Source organism: Hibiscus syriacus, unplaced genomic scaffold (genome assembly GCF_006381635.1).
Source record: "Hibiscus syriacus cultivar Baekdansim isolate YM2019G1 unplaced genomic scaffold, ASM638163v2 tig00116964_pilon, whole genome shotgun sequence".
In the NCBI taxonomy this organism is placed as follows: domain Eukaryota; kingdom Viridiplantae; phylum Streptophyta; class Magnoliopsida; order Malvales; family Malvaceae; genus Hibiscus; species Hibiscus syriacus.
The window spans coordinates 2,165,512-2,186,159 of record NW_024063489.1 but is presented as its reverse complement, the minus strand read 5'-3'; the positions used below and the strand labels follow the sequence as shown (position 1 = coordinate 2,186,159).

At 38.0% G+C, this 20,648-nt stretch overlaps 1 protein-coding gene and 1 pseudogene across 1 annotated transcript; one reads left to right on the top strand and one right to left on the bottom strand.

The window, feature by feature from the left end:
• Positions 1-1,176: 1,176 nt before the first annotated feature.
• Positions 1,177-4,175, top strand: LOC120190865 (E3 ubiquitin-protein ligase WAV3-like). The gene is made up of 2 exons (XM_039193907.1): positions 1,177-1,868; positions 1,980-4,175. The coding sequence occupies exons 1-2, from the start codon at positions 1,500-1,502 to the stop codon at positions 3,912-3,914; spliced, it is 2,304 nt and encodes a 767-aa protein (XP_039049838.1). The 5' UTR covers positions 1,177-1,499; the 3' UTR covers positions 3,915-4,175.
• An 11,187-nt stretch (positions 4,176-15,362) lies between these two features.
• Positions 15,363-18,602, bottom strand: LOC120190866 (annotated as a pseudogene).
• Positions 18,603-20,648: the final 2,046 nt, after the last annotated feature.

The window sequence follows — 20,648 nt, the reverse complement described above, 5'->3', positions numbered from 1 at the left end:
AATTAAGAGTTTATATATTCCATCCATTCCATAACTTATATCTTATATTAATTCTGCATATACTTTTAGGAAATATATTTATAAAAAATAATAAAATTATCATTAAAAATTAATTGATAAATTTGATAAATTTATTTTGATAGATGTAACTCATTGAAACATAAAAAAAATAAGTGTTATTATTTGTTATTTTTAATAGAAATTTTGAATAAAATAATTTTAAAAATTAAAAGAGACATTTAATGAGAGTAATAAAATATTATCTTTTAAATTTAAATATGGATTTTTTATTAGGAGTGTTGCGGGATATTGTTGCACTTGATATTTATTGATAAAATTAAATTTTAAATCATTTTAAAAATAAATATTTAATATTTATTTAATATTTATTTTATAATTTAAAATTAAAATTTAAAAATAAAAATCATTAAATTAAATAAAAATAAACTGTCTAACCGCTTGAATTTTTCTATCAACTCTAGATTTTATTCTATGGTACTACATCTCTTCCTCTTTGGGAGGTTTTTTAAATCGTGAAAAAAAATCATCATCATTTATCACTCAATGATTCAACTTGATCAACGGCTAAGATTAGTCGGAAATGGGCTGATGGAAGTATGATGAGATGCAGAACATGCAAATAATAAGGTGAAAGTACAATATAACATAATATAATATCCGTCACACTTGGCGTATATATGAATAACAGATACATGAATAACAGATAAACCCCTAAGCCAAAATGGGTTTTTTATTCTTCCAACTGTGAAAAATTAATACTCTCTGGTGGGGCGAGAGAAGAGCACGTGCTTTGAGAAAGCACCGTGATTCCAGTTCACGCTTCAAGGTCGGCGCGTGACAAGAGAGATATACAATTACAATGCGCATGGAGTTGGATGATCGGGTTTTTATTTAACAGGTCGGTGGAGATAACGTGGTGTAGACAGAAAGGAGAAGAGGTGATCGTTGACGGGTAACGTGAAGAATCAACCCAACACGTGCCGGTTAAACAGATTAAAATTCCATTTAATTACCATTTAGATTGTATATATATATTCAGTGGAAGTAAAGCTTACCTCTGGTTTCGCAAACAAAGAAAAGAGAGAGAGAGAGAGAGAGAGAGAGAGAGAGAGAGAGAGAGAGCCTTCTTTGAAGCACAGATCCATTTGGAGTTTCAGTGCAAAAAAAAAAAAAAAGGGAATAGAAAAAGGTAAAAGAAAAGGAGATAAATCCCATTACTTTGTCGAATTTGATCTCGTGCTGTTCGTATCTTTAAGCTTTGAATCCTTCCCTTTTGTCCTCTGTCGCAACCTCTGATCGATCAGAACAAAGCCCTTTTTTCATCTTCTTTTTCTGAATCTAATGGAGAAAGATAAACAAAGGTGGAGTTAGATAAAAGAGAAGCGAGAAACCAGAAAGCAAAGGAAAACAAAAAGCAGATTGTCTTTCTTCTGAGCTTCATTTCTTCTTCTTTTTCTCCTTTCGGAGTGCACTGGAAAATGGGCACTGGTTGGAGAAGAGCCTTTTGCACTACAATCCCTAGAGAACCAGAAAACACTGTTTTAGACAAGCAGCAGCAACAGAGTCCTTGTCCCAGCCCTAGTCCTAGGAATTGTGCTAAGCTAAGCTTTTTTTCTACCGGAAGTAACCCTTCGACTCCTCGTTTTCAATCTCAACCAGTTTCTAGCCCCCGTCTCCGTTGCCGGACTACTTTTGAACCGTCTTCCACAAGCGAAAGCCCCACCCTCCACTGCAAATCCACCCCTAGAGCAGCCACAAAAAGTCCTAAACCAATTCTCTCATCAAATCCTTCCTCTCCTCTTTCCCCTCTCAAGCTCTCACTTTTCCGCAACAGCTTCAAGTTCAGAGTAAGTAATATCAAAATCCCGAAATTTTACTGTCAAAATGTAGCTAAATATTGAATGTTTGCTGGCGTATAATAAACTAAAGCTTTGATTTTTTTTATTTGAATTTTGCAGAGTAGTTGTGGAATCTGTTTGAACAGCGTGAAGACAGGTCAAGGAACAGCCATTTACACAGCTGAATGTGCTCATGCCTTTCATTTCCCATGCATAGCTGCTCATGTTCGTAAACATGATTCCCTCATTTGCCCTGTTTGTAATACAACCTGGAAAGATGTTCCTCTTCTCTCCATTCACAGAAACTCAACTCCTCAAAATGACACCGTTCTGATTGAAAACACCACTCCCAGAATTGAAGATAAAAAGATCATGGAATCTTGTTCACCGAGAATTGTTCATCAGCCGGAACCAAAACCGAAACCCAAAGTCAGAACATCTGATTTAAGATCCTACGATGACGATGAGCCATTGCTTTCCCCAACGACCGGTGCTCGTTTTATTCCCATTCCAGAAGCTGATGAAAACATCGAACAAGAGGAATATGACGACGTCGAGGAGTTCCAGGGGTTCTTCGTTAATCCGAACTCTTCACCCACCGTCAAATCTGATGACGTACTTCCATTCAACGGTCGTGATTTGAGGAATGTCCAGGCAAGATTGTCTCCCGAAGCGGCGGTCATTTCGGTGGGCCATGGATACGAAACTTGCGCCGTGGCTTTAAAAATCAAGGCCCCACCTCCCCCTGCAAAAATGTTAGCTTCTTCGAGGAATTGTAGCAGTTCGACGTCGCTTTTGGAGCCTTCCCATCGTGCGCCCATCGATTTGGTTACGGTTCTTGATGCGAGTGGAGGCATGATTGGTGCTAAACTCCAGATGTTGAAACTCGCCATGCGTTTAGTCATTTCCTCGCTCGGCTCGGGTGATAGGCTTTCAATCGTGGCTTTCTCGGCTACTCCAAAACGGTTATTGCCTCTGCGGAGAATGACGGCTCAGGGTCAAAAGGCTGCTCGGCGTATTATTGACCGCCTCGCTTGCGGTCAAGGGACTAGCCTTGGCGATGCGTTGAGAAAAGCAACCAAAGTGCTCGAGGATCGGAGGGAGAGGAATCCAGTTGCTAGCATTATGTTGTTATCCGACGGTCAAGATGAAAGAGTAAAATCCAATGCTTCCAGTCAACGCCATCATTCAAGCCACGCACCGTCCACCCGTTTCGCTCATATTGAAATCCCGGTTCACGCGTTCGGGTTCGGGCAAAGCGGCGGGTATAATAGTCACGAGCCAGCTGAGGACGCGTTTGCTAAATGCGTTGGTGGGTTACTGAGCGTTGTGGTCCAAGATTTGAGAATCCAGCTCAGCTGCGCATCTGGCTCAGCACCAGCTGAAATAACAGCCGTTTATTCATGTAGTGGAAAACCTACTGTTATAACTTCCAGCTCCTTGTTCCTCGGCGATTTATACGCCGAGGAAGAAAGGGAATTACTCGTGGAACTGAAAGTTCCGACTTCTGCGGTTGGATCCAATCACGTGATGTGCGTTCGTTGTCTTTACAAGGATCCAGCCACACAAGAAGTCGTATACGGCAGAGATCAAGCGCTTCTAGTACCTGGGCCCAATGACGTTCGATTATTGGCTCCTAAAATCGAACTGTTGAGATTCTTCTTCATCACGACTCGAGCCGTTGCCGAAGCGAGAAGGCTGATCGAGTGCAGCAACGACTTGAGGAGCGCTTACCATTTGTTGGGCTCGGCCCGAGCCTTGTTAATACAGTCGAATTCATTGTCGGCCGATGAATATGTCAGGAGTTTGGATGCTGAGTTGGCAGAATTACACTGGAGGAAACAGAAGATGATGGAAATCCAACGGCGAAGGGTGAATGAAAGGGAAAGGGAGAGAGAAAGGGAGACGGTGGCTGTGGTGATGGATGAAAACGGCGAGCCAGTTACGCTGTCATCGGCTTGGAGAGCGGCTGAGAAGTTGGCTAAAGTTGCAGTGATGAAGAAGTCGTTGACTAGAGTAGGCGATTTACACGGCTTCGAAAATGCTAGATTTTAGTTTTTTCCCCCTTATAAAAATTATTAAGAAAGAGAGAAGATTCTAGTTATATTATGAAAAGGGGGTGGGGGAAGGTGGTGGTAGCCGACGGCGCGGGTAGTTCATCCATGAACTATAATCTAAAATTCAAGCATTTGATTGATGGAGAAGGTTGTATTTGAAGTGTAGGGATCCTTTTTGATTCATCATCAGTCATTATCAACTCACAAAGTTGTAAATGTTAGTGTAATTGGGTTTCTACGTGACATGGGATTTTAATCCTATGTTATTCTTCTGATCCACTTTTTATAGTTCAAGATAAAAGAAAACGAGTGGGAAATGATTGGGGAGCTTGGACTTTGAAATGATAAGGATGAATGAAGGAATCATTTTCTTGTTATTATATTCTCTTCTGCTTTTCAATTCCTGAATTATTACCACAACCGACTCAACCTTTTTTTATTCTGACTTCCGACATATATATGATGGGCTTAACCTATGCCCATTATTTTTTCTGACATTCGAAGATTTCAGATGTCATGTGATAACTATATACTCCTATTTAAATTACACATCTTGGAAAATGAATGATCTGTCAAAGAAACAGACACATTATGTTAATCCTCCAAACTATTTTCTATAAAAAAAAAAATTGATGGTTTTTGAAGTTTTCCTCTATCAACACTCTCACAATCACAAACGAACGATGGATTTAATCTGATGAAGACATAGTTCCATTTCCTCGAGACTTTCCTTTGCTTAGCCTTAGCTTAACACCAAATCATGCGGACAGCTCCCGAGGAAGGGAAGGTCAGCGTTTGCCTTCGCTTTAGGAACATGGGTGTTACTTGTTATTGTTATAAAGTAGTACATTGGTTTCTTTTCCATTCATGTGTTTCAATGGGAAAGTTGAATTCTAGAACTACAGAAAAATGGTTTTCTTTTTCCCTTTTTGTTTTCCTCGGAGGAAAAAAATCGTTGAAGGGCAACTAATGTTTAGGGTTCTTAGCTTTGAAGGGAGAGCCCTTTAGGTTAGTGTTTTTCAAAGGGAACTAGCTCTTTCAAACCCTTTTAAAAATGGGGAAAGAGTAGGGACCCAAAAAGAGTTTCGTGTTTTTTGGATTTTGGCCCCCTTATCAAATCTCCAAAAAACATAAAGATTCCTGCAGGAAAATCCCAAAACTCCTAAACCTCAATTTAACGGGGCAATGTGTACATTATACAGGGAAATGCATTTCGTTTCGACCTGATAAATGGTGTTCATGCAATTTCAACCAAAATAGTAAACCGTCACAATTTGGCCTTAGCTTGCAAGTTTTTTTTAGCATAGCAAATAGTGTTATTAGCCAACTAATGACAATACTATTCTTATCTTGTTCGAAAAACGAATAAAAAACTTCATTGACCCAAAAATATTGCAGGTTTTATAATGACAGTCAAGGGCAACCGGTGGTTGCAAAAGTCCTGCACGTCTTCTCACTTTCTCACTCGGTTGTCCTTGGATTCCAATCCATAGCTGGTTTGTGTTGGGTGATTATATCATTTGATGCCAAATGACAAAAATAAATGGTCCTATCGTGAAGCCTCTGTCACCATTATTGGTGAAAAACAATAGCTGCGGAGTGTTTAGACGTAATCTCATATTTGACGACCCATGTGGTTTTCATTGACCTTAATGTTTTTAGGTTTTTTGTACAGTCAGGGATTCCTTTTGGAATCCTACTGTTGTCAACGTAACTCCAAAGGGCTATAACAATATATGAGCCATTAGACATCTGGGGGTCACTAAATTATCTGCCATGGAGGTACATGTTTGCATGTGATCCTCCACGTTATGTTTATTTGTCCTCTGGTGCAAGCCATGGACAACTTGCAGCTCAGCTTGGTTCCTGATTCAACCTTCTGGAACGGATTATAAATAGAGAAAATAACCTCAGTGACCAAAAATCCCATATAATATACGATTTTAACCAACTTTTTCCGGATTTGTCAAAATGACCAACAAAATCGCAATGCGATCGTTAATTCGCAATGCGATCTCCATTATCGTAAATCAGTTTCCAGATTCGCAACGCGATTATGACTATCGCAATGCGATTTTTCAATTTCGCATTGCGATTTTCCCAATTCGCAATGCGAATAAGTAAATCGCAATGCGATACTGACTATCGCAACGCGATAATACAAAATTGCAACGCGATACTGACTTTCGCAACGCGATACTGACTTTCGCAACGCGATTCTGACTTTCGCAACGAGATTCTGACTATCGCAACGAGATAATACAGAATCGCAATGCGATTTTCAAAGTTCGCAACATGTTTTAGTTTCGCAATACAAATTTTTTGGGTATATATCTACGCAGAAGCAACAACTCATAACCTAAATCCCTAAATCGCAACTCATTCCATCTCCATCTATCACTCTCTCCGGCGACATCCGTTCCTACATCCTTCCCCATCCGGCAACAGGTCTTAGTTTCGCAGCTCGTTTGTTTAGTAAATTAATTTACAACCATGAAATCATCTAATGTTGATCATGTTTGGATGATATATTTGTGTTTTGGAGGGTCATGGGAGAATGTTCATGGTGTTTTACAATATATGCCTTTACCCATGAATCTTCAACTAAAATTGTCATTAAAAAAGTTAACTTATGAAACTCTAATGTTACGTGTTTTAAAGAAATTGAATTTAGAGCCCCTAAGTGGATTTAGGCTATCTTATCAGAGAAATGGTAAAGTTTATTTGTTAACCGACAATGAAGATGTTGAACGATTCATTGCTTACATTAGTGTTTCAAGTGATGATGTTACATTGTATGTTGTTGAACCTAGAAGTAGTATTGTTGGGTCAGTAGCTGGTAGTAATCAACTAAGTTTTTCTCAAAACCCACACAACCTTTCTCTAATCCAAATCCCAATCAACTTTCAGCATCAAATTCCGGTTTTCGTATTGAACAATTAGACGATGATGAGCCAACAGAAAAAATTGTGAGTACTAGTCAGTATTCGAAATTTGATCTTGGTCAATACCCGGACTTTGATATTGGTCAATACTCGGATTTTGATGATGTTTCAGAAGAAGAAACAGACCCTGCGTGTAATGATTTTGATATTGGTCAATACCCGAATTTTGATGATGAAACAGCCGTTGCCGAGAAAGATGTTGTTGATGATAATGAGGAGGAAGTTACGACTGTGAATGAACATATTGAACATCCATTCTGTAATTCATATAATCCTGAAGAAGAAAAAGAAGAAGAAAAAGAAGAAGAAAAAGTCCTCGAAGAAAAGAAAATGCCACGGGAGTATAACTGGAATATGCCAGAATTACTTCAGATACCAGAAGAAGAGTTGGTAAAGAAAGCAGTTGATTGTTACACAAAAGTTATTCGTATCAATAAAGATGATTGTTTTGATACAAAGGAAGACTTGAAGATAGCTTTGTATACGAAATGTGTGGAAGATGGCTATCAACTAAAAGTTAACAAATCAAGCAAAGATCGTTTCGAAACAAGGTGTATGATTGACAAAAACTGTACGTGGCATATGATTGCAAAGAGGATAAAAGATTGCGAAATGTTTCAAGTTAGAACTTTTATTGATAAACATACATGTTCAAGAACCTAAGTTTTTCCTCACCATAGACAGGCAAACAAAAAGGTGTTGGGTGGTTTTATGGCTGAGTTAATGTTTTTGAATGGCAGGGTATATCGGGGACATGAAATTATGACTGACATGAATGCTCGGTTCAAGATTAGTATATCATATTCTCAAGCTTGGAGAGCCAAATGTTATGCCTTGGAATTGTTGAGGGGGTCGCCAGAAGCATCGTTTGTCCAACTGCCGGCTTATTGTCACAATTTAAAGATGAAAAATCCTGGGTCGGTAACTCATATCAAAACAGATAGAGATAGATGCTTTGAGTTGCTGTTTATCGCCATTGGTGCTGCGGTTAGTAAATCAATATAATTATGTTGACTCATTTTTGTTAGTTATATGCATTTCACATTAAAATGATTATATTTCTTGTGTATATTATTTTGTAGATTCGTTCGTTTATTACTTGCATGCGCCCAGTTATTATAGTTGACGGAGCACATTTGAAAGGTCGATACCTTGGAGTAAACTTATTAGCAGTAGCCATGGATGCTAACAATGGGATATTGCCAATAGCTTACGGGGTTGGCAAATCTGAAACCTCTGATTCATGGACATGGTTTATGGGGCATCTTAAGGATTGCATAGGTCCTATTAGCAATCTGACAATCATATCCGATAGGGCAAACTCAATTGACAACGCTGTTAGAAGGTGTTTCCCAGATGCTTTTCATGGACTTTGTGGTGTTCATTTGTATAGAAATCTAAAATCAAGGTCTGCTGGTATAAAAAATCACAAATGGACATACTGGAAGGCTGTAAAAGCTTATCGCGAAGTGGATTTTAATAAGCATATAAACTGTTTAAGACGTGTTTTGCCTCAGTGTGCTCAAACACTAGAAGATGTCGGGTTTGAAAGATAGTCAAGAGTACATCAACTTGGAGCAAGATATGGTTTCATGACGTCTAATAGCGCAAAATCAATCAACGCTCTAAGTCGTCATTCCCGGAAATTACCCATTACTATGTTAATGGAGTTTTTTCGAACCTCTATTCAACAGTGGAACTACAAGAAAAGAAACCATGCATGTATTATTTCTTTAAATTCGTAACTTATCATATATTTTACTAAGTATTATTTATTTAAATTTACAGGAACATTGGAACATCGTGTTACACCATGGACAGAAAAAAGATAACGAAACGTGTTGTGAAGTCAACGTCATGGAGAGTTGAACCATGTTCAAACACTTTGTTTGAAGTACTGGATAATAACTTAAATGGGCTTGTCGATCTAAATGCAAAGACGTGTAGTTGTATGAAATGGAAAACATCTGGTTATCCGTGTGGCCATGTTATAAAAGTTTCTCTTCATCTAAACCAAGATGATTCAAGTGCATACGCTATGGATTGCTACACTACAGAGGTATATCGATAGACTTATGGCGAGATTATCTACCCTATTCCACATCCTTCTGAGTGGGACATACCAGATGACTTACAAACAGTGTTGCCACCAGCCATGGACAGAAGGCTACCTGGCCGACCAAAAAGTCACGATCGTATACCGTCTAAGGGTGAAGAGAAGAAGAGATCGACATGTAGTCGGTGCAAGGAAAGTGGTCATACAAGGTTGACATGTGGATCACCAGTGCCATCACAATCATCTTTTCCTCTACCAAAATATGGATCCTCATCAAAATCCAAAGCTCATATGGTGTCAAGTAAAAGGCAATCAAAATCGCAATCATCTTTAAAATCCCAATCACAACTGGCTTCACCTTTTGGGACTGTTAACTTAGGTGATTTTTAAATGCAAACGTTGTATTATGTAGATTTTATGTGTGAACTTTTAACATTTTCAGTTAGGCATGTATTAGTAACTTGAGTTTGAAAATTGCTATGATCTGTTCAGTTGTTATCACTTATTAGGCAATCATTTGACTATCGCAACACGGAAATGACGTTCGCAATCATCTTAATGTCTATCGCAACGCGGAAATGACTATCGCAATGCGAAATGAAAATCGCAACGAGAGAATCGCAATGCGAAATGAAAATCGCAACGAGAGAATCACAATGCGAAATGAAAATCGCAACGACAAAATCGCAAAGCGAAATGAAAATCGCAACGCGAATTTAGTTTCGCTTTGCGATTTTAGTTTCGCGTTGCGATTTTGTCGTTGCGATTTTCATTTCGCGTTGCGATTCTCTCGTTGCGATTTTCATTTCGCGTTGAGATTCTCTCGTTGCGATTTTCATTTCGCATTGCGATAGTCATTTTTGCCTTCAACATAATGCAGATTGAAATCAACAAAATCAACCATTACATTTCAATCAATTAAACAAGCACAAATAAGAATTATGTTCACATCAATTAAACAAATCAACTTTTACAAATCATCTTTTACAAATCAATTAAACAATAAAAAATAAGCAATAATTCTTATTTCCTCATCTACTATTGAATCAACTTTTGCAGCCATACATCATTTTCACGCAGCTCACTTCTGAGATTAACCTGCAGAAACCAAACATTTGCTCAAACAACACTTTCTACACATCTAAAACCTACAAACAGCAAATTATTGAATTCTAGGTACTTAACCAAACATTTTCAAACCACAAACCTATAAACTTACCAATTATTTATGGACATTTTTATAACGCGGATACAGGTAGGCAGCGTCTCGTATATATCGATCTAGCCATATAATGCCGAAACCACAAGCCTACTGCAGCTCTATCTCTATCGGTGGGAGGTAGACACTTTATACTTCCTGTGATCAAACGCTCCAACACCAAGCATACGAGAGGACCACAATGCCCTCTGGGTCCTTTCGTTTGTTGTGGTGCGGTCTCGTCTCTGCTAACTGTAATATTGAGCTTCTTTGGCTTCTTGTTTCCAGAACAAGTCCAATAATTTATCGCATCCAAGAATTTAGCCAAATAAGAGCTCCATCCCTTAATAATATCTCTTAAATCAGCCAATGATATGTAATTTATCATGCTGTCATATATTATTGCCTTAAGGGATGGGAGCTGAAGCTCGATGAGAAGCCAATGTTTACGTTCCAAAACAGGGATAAACACCTACAATCATAAGTAATAATTCATTCATTTGCGCACTTATTTATGAATACCTTTAAACTCAATCTAAAATAAATACTAACCTTATCGACCTCCCACCATGCATGATAAAGTTTAGCTTGTCCATTGCCCAACGCAAATGATTCATCTCGTTGATTCTTCAAGTAAACGACGTTAAAAGACGTCGGCATAATTGTATATCATGTATTTCTTTTATTTTCCTTAAGTTTCCTAATTATTAGAAGACGTGACACCCACGCATCGATATGTTGTTTTACAAAAAAAGACATATATTAGTAACTTACATAAATTTAAAAAAAAATAATCAAATTGAAATATAAGAAAAATATAAGACTTACCCCCTCCATCGAAATAGCCATTGTCTTCGACCCCTAATAATACGCCCCACCAAGACCGATCAAGCAACAAATAGGTATTATCGTTGAGCTTGCATATGTCAGTGAAACACCCCTGGCTCCGCTCATGTAGATAAAAATCAACTGCGGTCTTAGCCCAAAGGGTGTTATCCAGAATTGTGTCCGGTAGTTGTCTCCTCTCCACTTCAGATACCGGTATGGTACTGGCCGGTAACTCATACGAGAGCCAACTTGAATCCATCATGTCCGGCACGTCAGAGGGTTTCTCAAGAATCCTACATATGACGCCATGTGAATCGGGCTCTTGAATGGTGGGAGGGACCTCTTCAACGATGACAGTGGCCTCTTGAACGGTGGGAGGGGATTCTCGAGGAATGATAGGGGCCTCTTCAACGATAGGAGTGGACTTTTTGAGGGATGACAGGCGAGTCGGGCTTCTTCTTGCGGTGTCTTCGCACTATTGGGGTGTACGGAGACTTAATAGCACGTGCACGCCGTCTGATGCGTGAACTCTGTTGTGCAAGAAAAACCCGACGTAAAGCATCCACCTTATCGGTCCGCTAAATAATTACATACAAATATCAGTAAATAAATAGACATGATATTTAAACAGTGAAAACAAAGACAAATATGTTTTAAACTTGCATTGAATTCACCCAAGTCATTATTCTATCATAGTTCACAAAATGCATCAGATAACAAAGGCAAATATGTTTCAAACTTGCAACACTGTCAACTTAGTATTTGTCTTTGTCTATTGGTTGAAGTAATGCAATTCATTCAAGTTTCAATTTGCAGAAGAAGAATAGTTTCTGGAACTTAAAATCGCAACGTGAAAAATGACTATCGCAACGCGAAATAAAAATCGCAACGAGAGAATCGTAACGCGAAATGAAAATCGCAACGCGAAACCAAAAGATAAAACAAAAGACAAAACAGTGTTACTAAATTAGTTTCAAGAATAAACTATTTCTTCTTCTTCTGCAAATTGAAACTTGAATGGATTGCATTACTTCAACCAAAAGACAAAACAAAGACAAATACTAACTTCAGAGTATTAAAGAATACACAGTTTAGCAGAATTGGCAGCAAACAAACAAATTTACTTTCAACCAAAAGACAAAACAAAGACAAATACTAACTTCACAGTGTTAAAGAATACACAGTTTAGCAGAATTGGCAGCAACCGAACAAATTTACTTTCAACCAAAAGATAAAACAAAGACAAATACTAACTTCACAGTGTTAAAGAATACACAGTTTAGCAGAATTGGTAGCAACCGAATAAATTTACTTCAACCAAAAGACAAAACAAAAGACAAATACTAACTTCACAGTGTTAATAAACAGTTTAGTAGTATTGGCAGCAACCGAATAAATTTACTAAGCAATCTAAGTGAAATAGTTAATCTAAGTGAAATTACGAGTAAACTTATCATCAAGTTAAATATGGAAAATCTTAAACTTACCTCGTTGCGTAGAGTATGAACCTCATTTTACAACGATACTACCATCTCACGTAGAGCGGCAACCTCACGACGTAAAGTAGACACCTCCACACGCCATGCACCATCGTTATCGCGTAGAGTACCGATCTCCTCACGCAAGACATTAACCTCATAACGTAACTCCCTTGACTCATCCCGTGGAGGTGGAGAACAAGGAGATAGAAGTCGTGGCATCTTTGCTGGTCGCCTATCATGAGGTGATGGTAGAGAAGAGGCTCGATGATGTGACGGGATAGGTGATGGCTCTCATTGTAGAGGTGTATAGTCGGGTCGATCAGGTGATGGCTCTGGGTGAGGTGATGGCTCTCGAAGTGGAGGAAGTGGAGGTTGCTCATCATTCGTGCCATCAAGAAAACGCTGACTAGCTTGCCACCAATCAGTGGCAAGCTCAGCCTCCGTGGGTGTCAGTCTCATTAATGGAGTGTTGGCCTCCTAAAAATATAAAAACTCAAACAAAGTTAAAAGTCTACTATTAATAACTTGTTTATATATGATAGTATTTGTGTTAACTTACATTATTTATTGTCGCATATGGTATTAAGTCTTCCCAATCCAACAGACGTTTCCTCTTCCAGGAAATAGCCCTAGGAATATCATTTGAGATTTTTAATGCATATGTCCGCATGCTGGGGAAAGCCTCGAATATCCAAATCTATAAACAATATAATAACAAACGTTAGTAATTGTTAAATAATTAATTATAATTTTGAAAACATTATATAGAAATTCTTAACTTAAAGGCCCAAACATAGCCTGACAAAGTGTATTTCGACCCATCGCCTCGCAAACTTTTACGGTCATCAAAGGCAGACGACAACTTAGTCCAGGTAGCTTTCCATATATACGAACCCCACGGAAACAGATTCCATGCATTTAGGTCCTCTACCAATAATATTAGCTCCTGAGGAATAGGTTGTCTGGCCTCTCTGCCTAAAAAGTCGGCATACAAAAGTAGTAGAAGGCATACTCGGACAACATCGACGTCATTCATCCGAGTAAAACCATCTTTCTTATTAAACAATTTCTTCAGGTCGTCGACGTGTAAGTTCGGCTTCTCTATTGACTCATCAGGAAAAACCCTGGATAACCATGATGGGCGGGTGATATGACGAGTGTACCAGCCTACATCATCGTGTCCGAATCGTAGACCAGTGATTAAGCAGAACTCCTTCCGCCCAAAACAAGTATACACCGGTGGAAAATGAAATCATATCTCTTCCTCACCACGTTGTATACTGTCGGGTAGATCGCTAGTCATGGTCTGAAGCCACAAATGGGTCAAATTAGCATCTCCACCCGGATGCTGTACTCTCAGCCATGACCCGAAGCAGGTTTCCTCAAACAATTTTCTTTGTGTAGGTGAAAGCTTCGAAGCAATTGTAGTGGCTAGGCTAACTTTATTCCTTAATGTCAATGAAGCCGAAAAAAATTTCTACAAAAACAATAAACATACCAAGTTAGATATACCAAAAACTACACTGTGAAGATATACCAAAACCAATAAACATAAATAGTAGTTTATTCTTGAAACTAAAATTTGCAACACTGTTTTGTCTTTTGGTTGAAATGAAAATCGCAACGAGATAATGAAAATCGCAACGCGGAAATGACTATCGCAACGCGAAATGAAAATCGCAACGAGAGAATCGCAACGCGAAATGAAAAATCACAATGCGATTTTGGTTTCGCGTTGCGATTATCTCGTTGCGATTTTCATTTCGTGTTGCGATTCTCTCGTTGCAATAGTCATTTCCGCGTTGCGATTTTCATTCTCGAAACTATTCTTCTTCTGCATTACTTCAACCAAAAGACAAAACAAAGACAAATACTAACTTCACAGGGTTAAATACTAAACAGTTTAGCAGTATTGGCAGCAATCGAATGAATTTAATAAGAAATCTAAGTGAAATGGTTAATCTATTATTGAAATTACCAGTAAACTTATCATCAATTTTAATATGAAAAACCTAAAATAATGCAAAAATTTCAAAATAAAAATAATTAAAAAAACTAACCCTCGGAGGTTGATTTTCCATTTCTGAATGATTGTGAGGGATTTCTGACCGTGAATGGTTGTGAGGGATTTCACCGGCGATGGGGACGGAAATCTTCGGAGATGGGGACAGATTTCGCCGTAGAGAGTGAGAGATGGAGATGTGACTGAGTGTTGTGATTTTAGGTTTGAGGTTATGAGTTGCGATTATTGTGGACGGTTCAGTTTCCGATATATTAAGAAAAAATTCGTGTTTGAAATTTGAAAAAAAAAATACGCGTTAATACGAATGGCGCTATGTAAATCGCATTGCGATAGTCAGATTCACATTGCGATTTTCCTAATTCGCATTGAATTTGGGAAATCGCAATGCGATAGTCAGAATCGCGTTGCGAATCTAAAAACTGATTTACGATACCGGAGATCGCGTTGCGAATTATCGATCGCATTGCGATTTAGTTGGTCATTTTGGCAAATCTAAAAAAAAGTTGGTTAAAATCATATATTATAAGGCATTTTTTGTCACTGAAGTTATTTTCTCTTATAAATAACAGGGTGAGTGGAGAACTGTATTTTAGAACACAAGTCAGAGTCTTTTAGGCAGAACTTCAGGGTAGCCCACAGAACATAGCCCATATTAAATAGCAATACCTGGTGGTATAGCCTCGAACTCAACAATGTGGTTCCAGTCTCCAACTAACATGTAAATCTGTAATGATAAACAGTATGAGCCTTCTTCTCAGTCTTTCTTAAGCCCAGATAAGTGTTTTAGAGTGATTCCATCAATGGCTATTTAACATTCCACCACTACTATTTCCCTGACAATCACACTATACTAAATCATATCAGCAATGTAGTTCACTTGACAAAAATAAGAAAAATCATATCTGAATAAATACATTTGCAGAATATTCCAGCTCTATATTCAAATAAGTAGCGATTAGTTACTATGATTGATATTGTTCAAATAGATATCACACATTCTGCAGATGAATGTTACACAGATCAAGCTCACTTCACGCTGCACACTTCAAAGCCGAAAGACCACCAGGTATGTTGTGGGAGTGTGAAGCCAAATGAGATTCAAACACAACAGAGTCTAAATTACATAAATTAATGAATTGAAAGATACCCCACAAGAACCCCGGATCGACGACTACAGCAGATGAAAACTCATAACACCATGAGGAAGTAATCCTCTTATTTGACCATGAGGAAGTGTAATTGTTTGCGAAGTTAGAGATTCTATATTGACACTTACTTTTGGCTTTGTTCCACCTTGGCTCGAATTTTCTGTTCTAAAAGAGATATATCTGTCTCGAGGCCGAACATTCTGTTAAGTGCATGCATGTTCTCAAGGGTCTCACTCAGAGTTTGACTGTCACTACCATCACATCTCAGGTGCTGCATTGGACCATGGAGAAGTTTATTCACAATTCCACGGCTGAGATCATCCACTGCCTTCCTTGTCTTCTTTGGGATATCTTCACCCATCTTCGATAAGCATTTCTCTAACTCTGCAGCTCGAATTCTCTCTGCATAGGCTCTCAACTTCTTGATGGTTGGAACGGTTTCAAGTGAATCCCTCCATGCTTCAAACTGTTTTGATTCCTCAGCAATAATGGCTTGAGCTTCCATTGCTTTTCGTAGTCGGTCCTCTTTATTAGCAGCTACAACCTCCTTCAGGTCATCGACATTGTACAGTCGTGTGCCTTCAACATCTGAGACGCATGATCCTACATTTCGTGGAACGGAGATATCAACGAAGAGCCTTGAACCATCAACTTCAGAGCTGACAGGGGGTAAGTCCTTAACATGTTCTTTCAAAAACAATGGGGTTTCTGATGCAGTACTAGTAAAGATCACATCAGCTTCGGCTGAACAAGCGAGCATGTCTGTAAGGGGTCTGTAAATAATCTCAACACCTTTCATCTCCTCAAGGATCGCTGCAACTTTCTCCTCACTTCTATTAACAACAACCATCTTGGTGCAACCTTTTGCCACCAAGTGCTTGATCACAAGCTTTCCCATCTTTCCTGCTCCAATAACCAACATTCGAGCAGTAGCATGTGAAGACTCAGGAAGCTTCATCAAAGCCAATTCAACAGCAGCAGAGCTAACAGAAACAGCCCCAGCAGCAATGTTAGTCTCTGTTCTAACCCTTTTCCCAACAGTAATTGCATGTTTGAACAGCCCACTAACATTCCTTCCGAAGCCAACAACACCTTGCCCAACTTTGACAACTTGTTTAACTTGTGCAAGAATTTGACCTTCTCCAAGAACAAGAGAATCAAGACCGGCAGATACTTCAAAGATGTGATGTGTAGCATCCTTGTTGTACAACAAAACCGGTGCTCACAAATCTCTGAACTGGGATACCACTAGTCTGCAACCAAATTGCAGTTAATTAAACTACTACCAAATTTAAAGCTTCCATGGAGGTAAATATCACAATCTATAGAGTCCAAAGAATATTGCACATTTTCCATTAAAAAATATTGTACCTTTGACATCCATTCAGTCACTTCCTTGACACCACGATGCTGCGATAGGGCCACAACATATATCTCCATCCTGTTGCAGGTGCTAAGAACAGCAGCCTCTTCAATATGATTCAAACCACATAATTCCCAATGGCTCGTGGCCATTCTGCTTCTGGAATGGCAATTTTCTCACGCATCTCCACAGGTGCAGTGTGAATACTAAGCCCTATAACCACAATGCTACTCCTTTCCTTTGTATATCCTGGCATGAACCAATAGTAAGATTGTGAGGAAAATTAACATGTATATTCAGCAAAAAGGATTATGTAATATACATTTGATTGAGATACCTGAGAAAGGCCTCGAATATTGTGAATTTAATTCAAGATAAAAGGTCCCTTTATCTAAATGTTTCTTCTTAAAGTCTAGAAGTTTCCAGACATTAAAGGCATGAAATTATGCTGATTTATGGGAGTTGACGAGAGAGGGACGCACATGCAAGCAACTATATGGAAACATTTTCCTTCTATGTTTCTCCAACTCTTCATTTTTCTTGAACATCTCATGTCCGACACAAAGACATGGAAATAGGGATATGTTCAATTGATCACCCTCTAAATACATGAAAACTTTGGGGGGAAAAGTTAAACATATCTGTGTCAGACATGTACCCATCTTTGACCATACACCCAGTCCTAGTAACATAGCTTTAAGCCCTCTTCTTCAAAACAAAAATTTCACAGAAAGGAGCTTGATGATCGTTTTATTGATACAATGACAAGGTACATAAAAGTAAAGAATATGATCTATATATTTCAAGGCAGAGCTCAAAGTTTAATTTTGTTTTTCCCATCAACCAAACCAACAAAAGTAAAAGGCAAGCAAATGCATGTGTAGTAGGTAGAAATAAAGCTATAATTCGTTTGCAATAATAGTTTTGTTTAGTTCTTACATAATAAAACTATACAAATAGACCAAATAGACGAATCTCACAATTTTTATTTCGGCTTTTTTTTAATCTAAATTACCATTCCTAGTAGTTGATGCTGTAAATATCTAAAGATTGTGAAGTGGTCAAACATGTCTGCTCCAAAAAATTAACTTTTCAGCCACCACATTAAACAACAATTCATCAAATTGTAATTCACAATGAAATCTAAAACTGAAACACAAAATTCATCCAAAACAAGTGAAGGATAATGGGCAAAGGGGGAAATTTAGCAGAAATTAAAGGTAAACGTACTGTCAGCTGCGGAAGCCTTGAGCTGTTCAAGAGCGGAGAGCGCAGAAGCCTTGGAGGGATCGACTCTTTCGCCTCCGCTAATGGCGTCAGATTGAGCAACTTCACATCTAACTCCACGAATGCTCTGAGCCAATCCTTTCTTTCCACGATTAGGCTTGGAAAAAGCCTTCATTGCTGCTGAGAAAGAGAATGAGTCCGCAAAGAAGCCGCCGAGGGTGATGAACAAGCATTGACCAACAAACGCTCCCATTTAGCACCGGAAAGAGTCGAAGAAACCGCCATGGTTTTGATAAAGAAAACCGAAAGCTCACGACCCGAAAACCCAAATAAAAAGGAGAAGCAGAGCGTGAGCTTAAATGGGTATTTTGTCTCCCACAAAACGAATGAAAAGGCTTAACGGGTGCGAAACTAAATGCAGAAAATCAGAATAGACGGGTCGGGTCGATTCAAGCACAGAGTTTGGGTAAAAAAAAGAGGATAAAAAGTGGGAAAATGGAGTGATTAACCTGATATAAAAATTTAGGATTGGAGAATGAAAAAAAGAGAGGATTCTGATTTTGTTTTCCGAAATATGATTGGCTGATGAAACACGTTTTATCCCCACTCCTTGCTCCTTGCCTTTGATTTCCGTCCTTTTATAGGGTCCCCTCTCCACCCTCCTACGCCTCCAAAGTCTAAATCCTCTGGGAATTTAATTTCCTTCACCAGCAGTAATATAGTTTCTTTTTAATTTCTTAAAGGTTGTAACTTGGAATATCAGAAAATGATGTAAACATCAAAATTAGAATCTCAATTTCTTTATTAGCTAAGTAGTTATATCAATCAATGGTTTTGAACTCAAGTTTCAAGTACAATATAATTTAGTAAATAAAATCAAGGTAACATGAAATGAATCTAAAGCTCAGATTTTATCATTTACAGTCTTACACTCTGCTCCTCGCAATCTAAAAAATCAAGAGAAGAGTATAAAAACATCATTGTTTCTCAGATCATTCGAATTTGTCTGCATTTATATTATTGTCGTCTACCTAATGCTAACTAAAGATTGGCAGATTCACACCGTGGACCTCTTCTGTCCATTAAATGCTTCTTCTTCTTTTTTCACACAGGGAATGAATATTTATATAACGAAGAAAAGAGATAAGATGGGGAATCAGCCATTTGTGATAGAGATTGGGTTTCCAAGATATCATTTCAACAGGTCGCCACAATTTTTTTTCCTTACAAACATTGATGACTGAGCTGCCAACTATACTACGCTTTAGGATCTACGTGGCTTGCCTTGTTTTGTTGCTTGTATAAAATTTCGGTTCATGTTTATTCATCAAACATGACCCACATTTCAAATGACAACATACATATATGATATATAATCTCCATCAAAATTGGTGCATGCTTTATTAACAAAGGCGTATCAAAATGAGTTATGTATGCATCTTGAATGATATAAACCACCCATGCAAGTTTGTTTATATTCACATATGTATGGTATGCGAGATATATGTATTTTGATTTATCAAAATATATCTATTAAAATATTGTATTAAAAAAATTTAAATTCGAATTAAGATGTTTTTGAATGCGTGTAATATCTGTTTCGATCGTGATTGTCACGTTCCGTTATTTAGAATTCAAGACAAATATTTAAAATGTTTTCCGCATTGGACTGTGATATATTGATATTCAAAAACCTATAATTAAGCGGAGAAAGGAAGAAGAAAGTACAAGAAAATCGACATTAGGCACAAGTTGGAGAATGTTCCAACCAACTCGAGGCAAATGGTTTTAAAAAACTCAAATGAACTTGAAGGATTTGTACAGGGGCGGATGTATATGGTTCCTTAAGGGAGCCATTGCACACCCATTATTTTAAAAAAAATGATAAATTTAGTTTAATTTGCTAATGGGAATAGAAAAAAATAAGAAAATTTGCATACACAATTTTTTTTAGAATATGATATTAAAATTTTGGACCCCTATCTTTTAATTTCTAGATCCACCGCTGGATTTGTAACATATCTAAATCTATTCCGACAAACTTGCCTTGCTACTAAAGGATTTGCCTAAATAATATACGAGTTAATTAGGTTTCAATCTTGTTTGTCTTAAAAATCCATTGCTCAAGACAATATACCTGCAGTTTTGTGTTTTACAAAAGCAAAAACAGATGTCCAATTAACAAGCCAGACTCGTGAAGGTGCTTCAACTGGTTGGAGTTTTTACTTGGTGGTGTGAGATTAGGATTTTCCCAATACTAATAAAGGAAAGCTTTAGCTTGAAAATGTTTGTTCTGTGTTGGTTTTTGGTACAAGGTTGTAGTGCATTCCAAGACTCTTTGCACAAGTTGGCGCTCAAATACATGAGCTCTGGTTTTTGCAACAATGTTCAACAAAAACCAGGGCCTCGGTATTTGGTAAACCACCTAAACCAGCTTGTCTTTTTTATGTATTTTAAAACTAA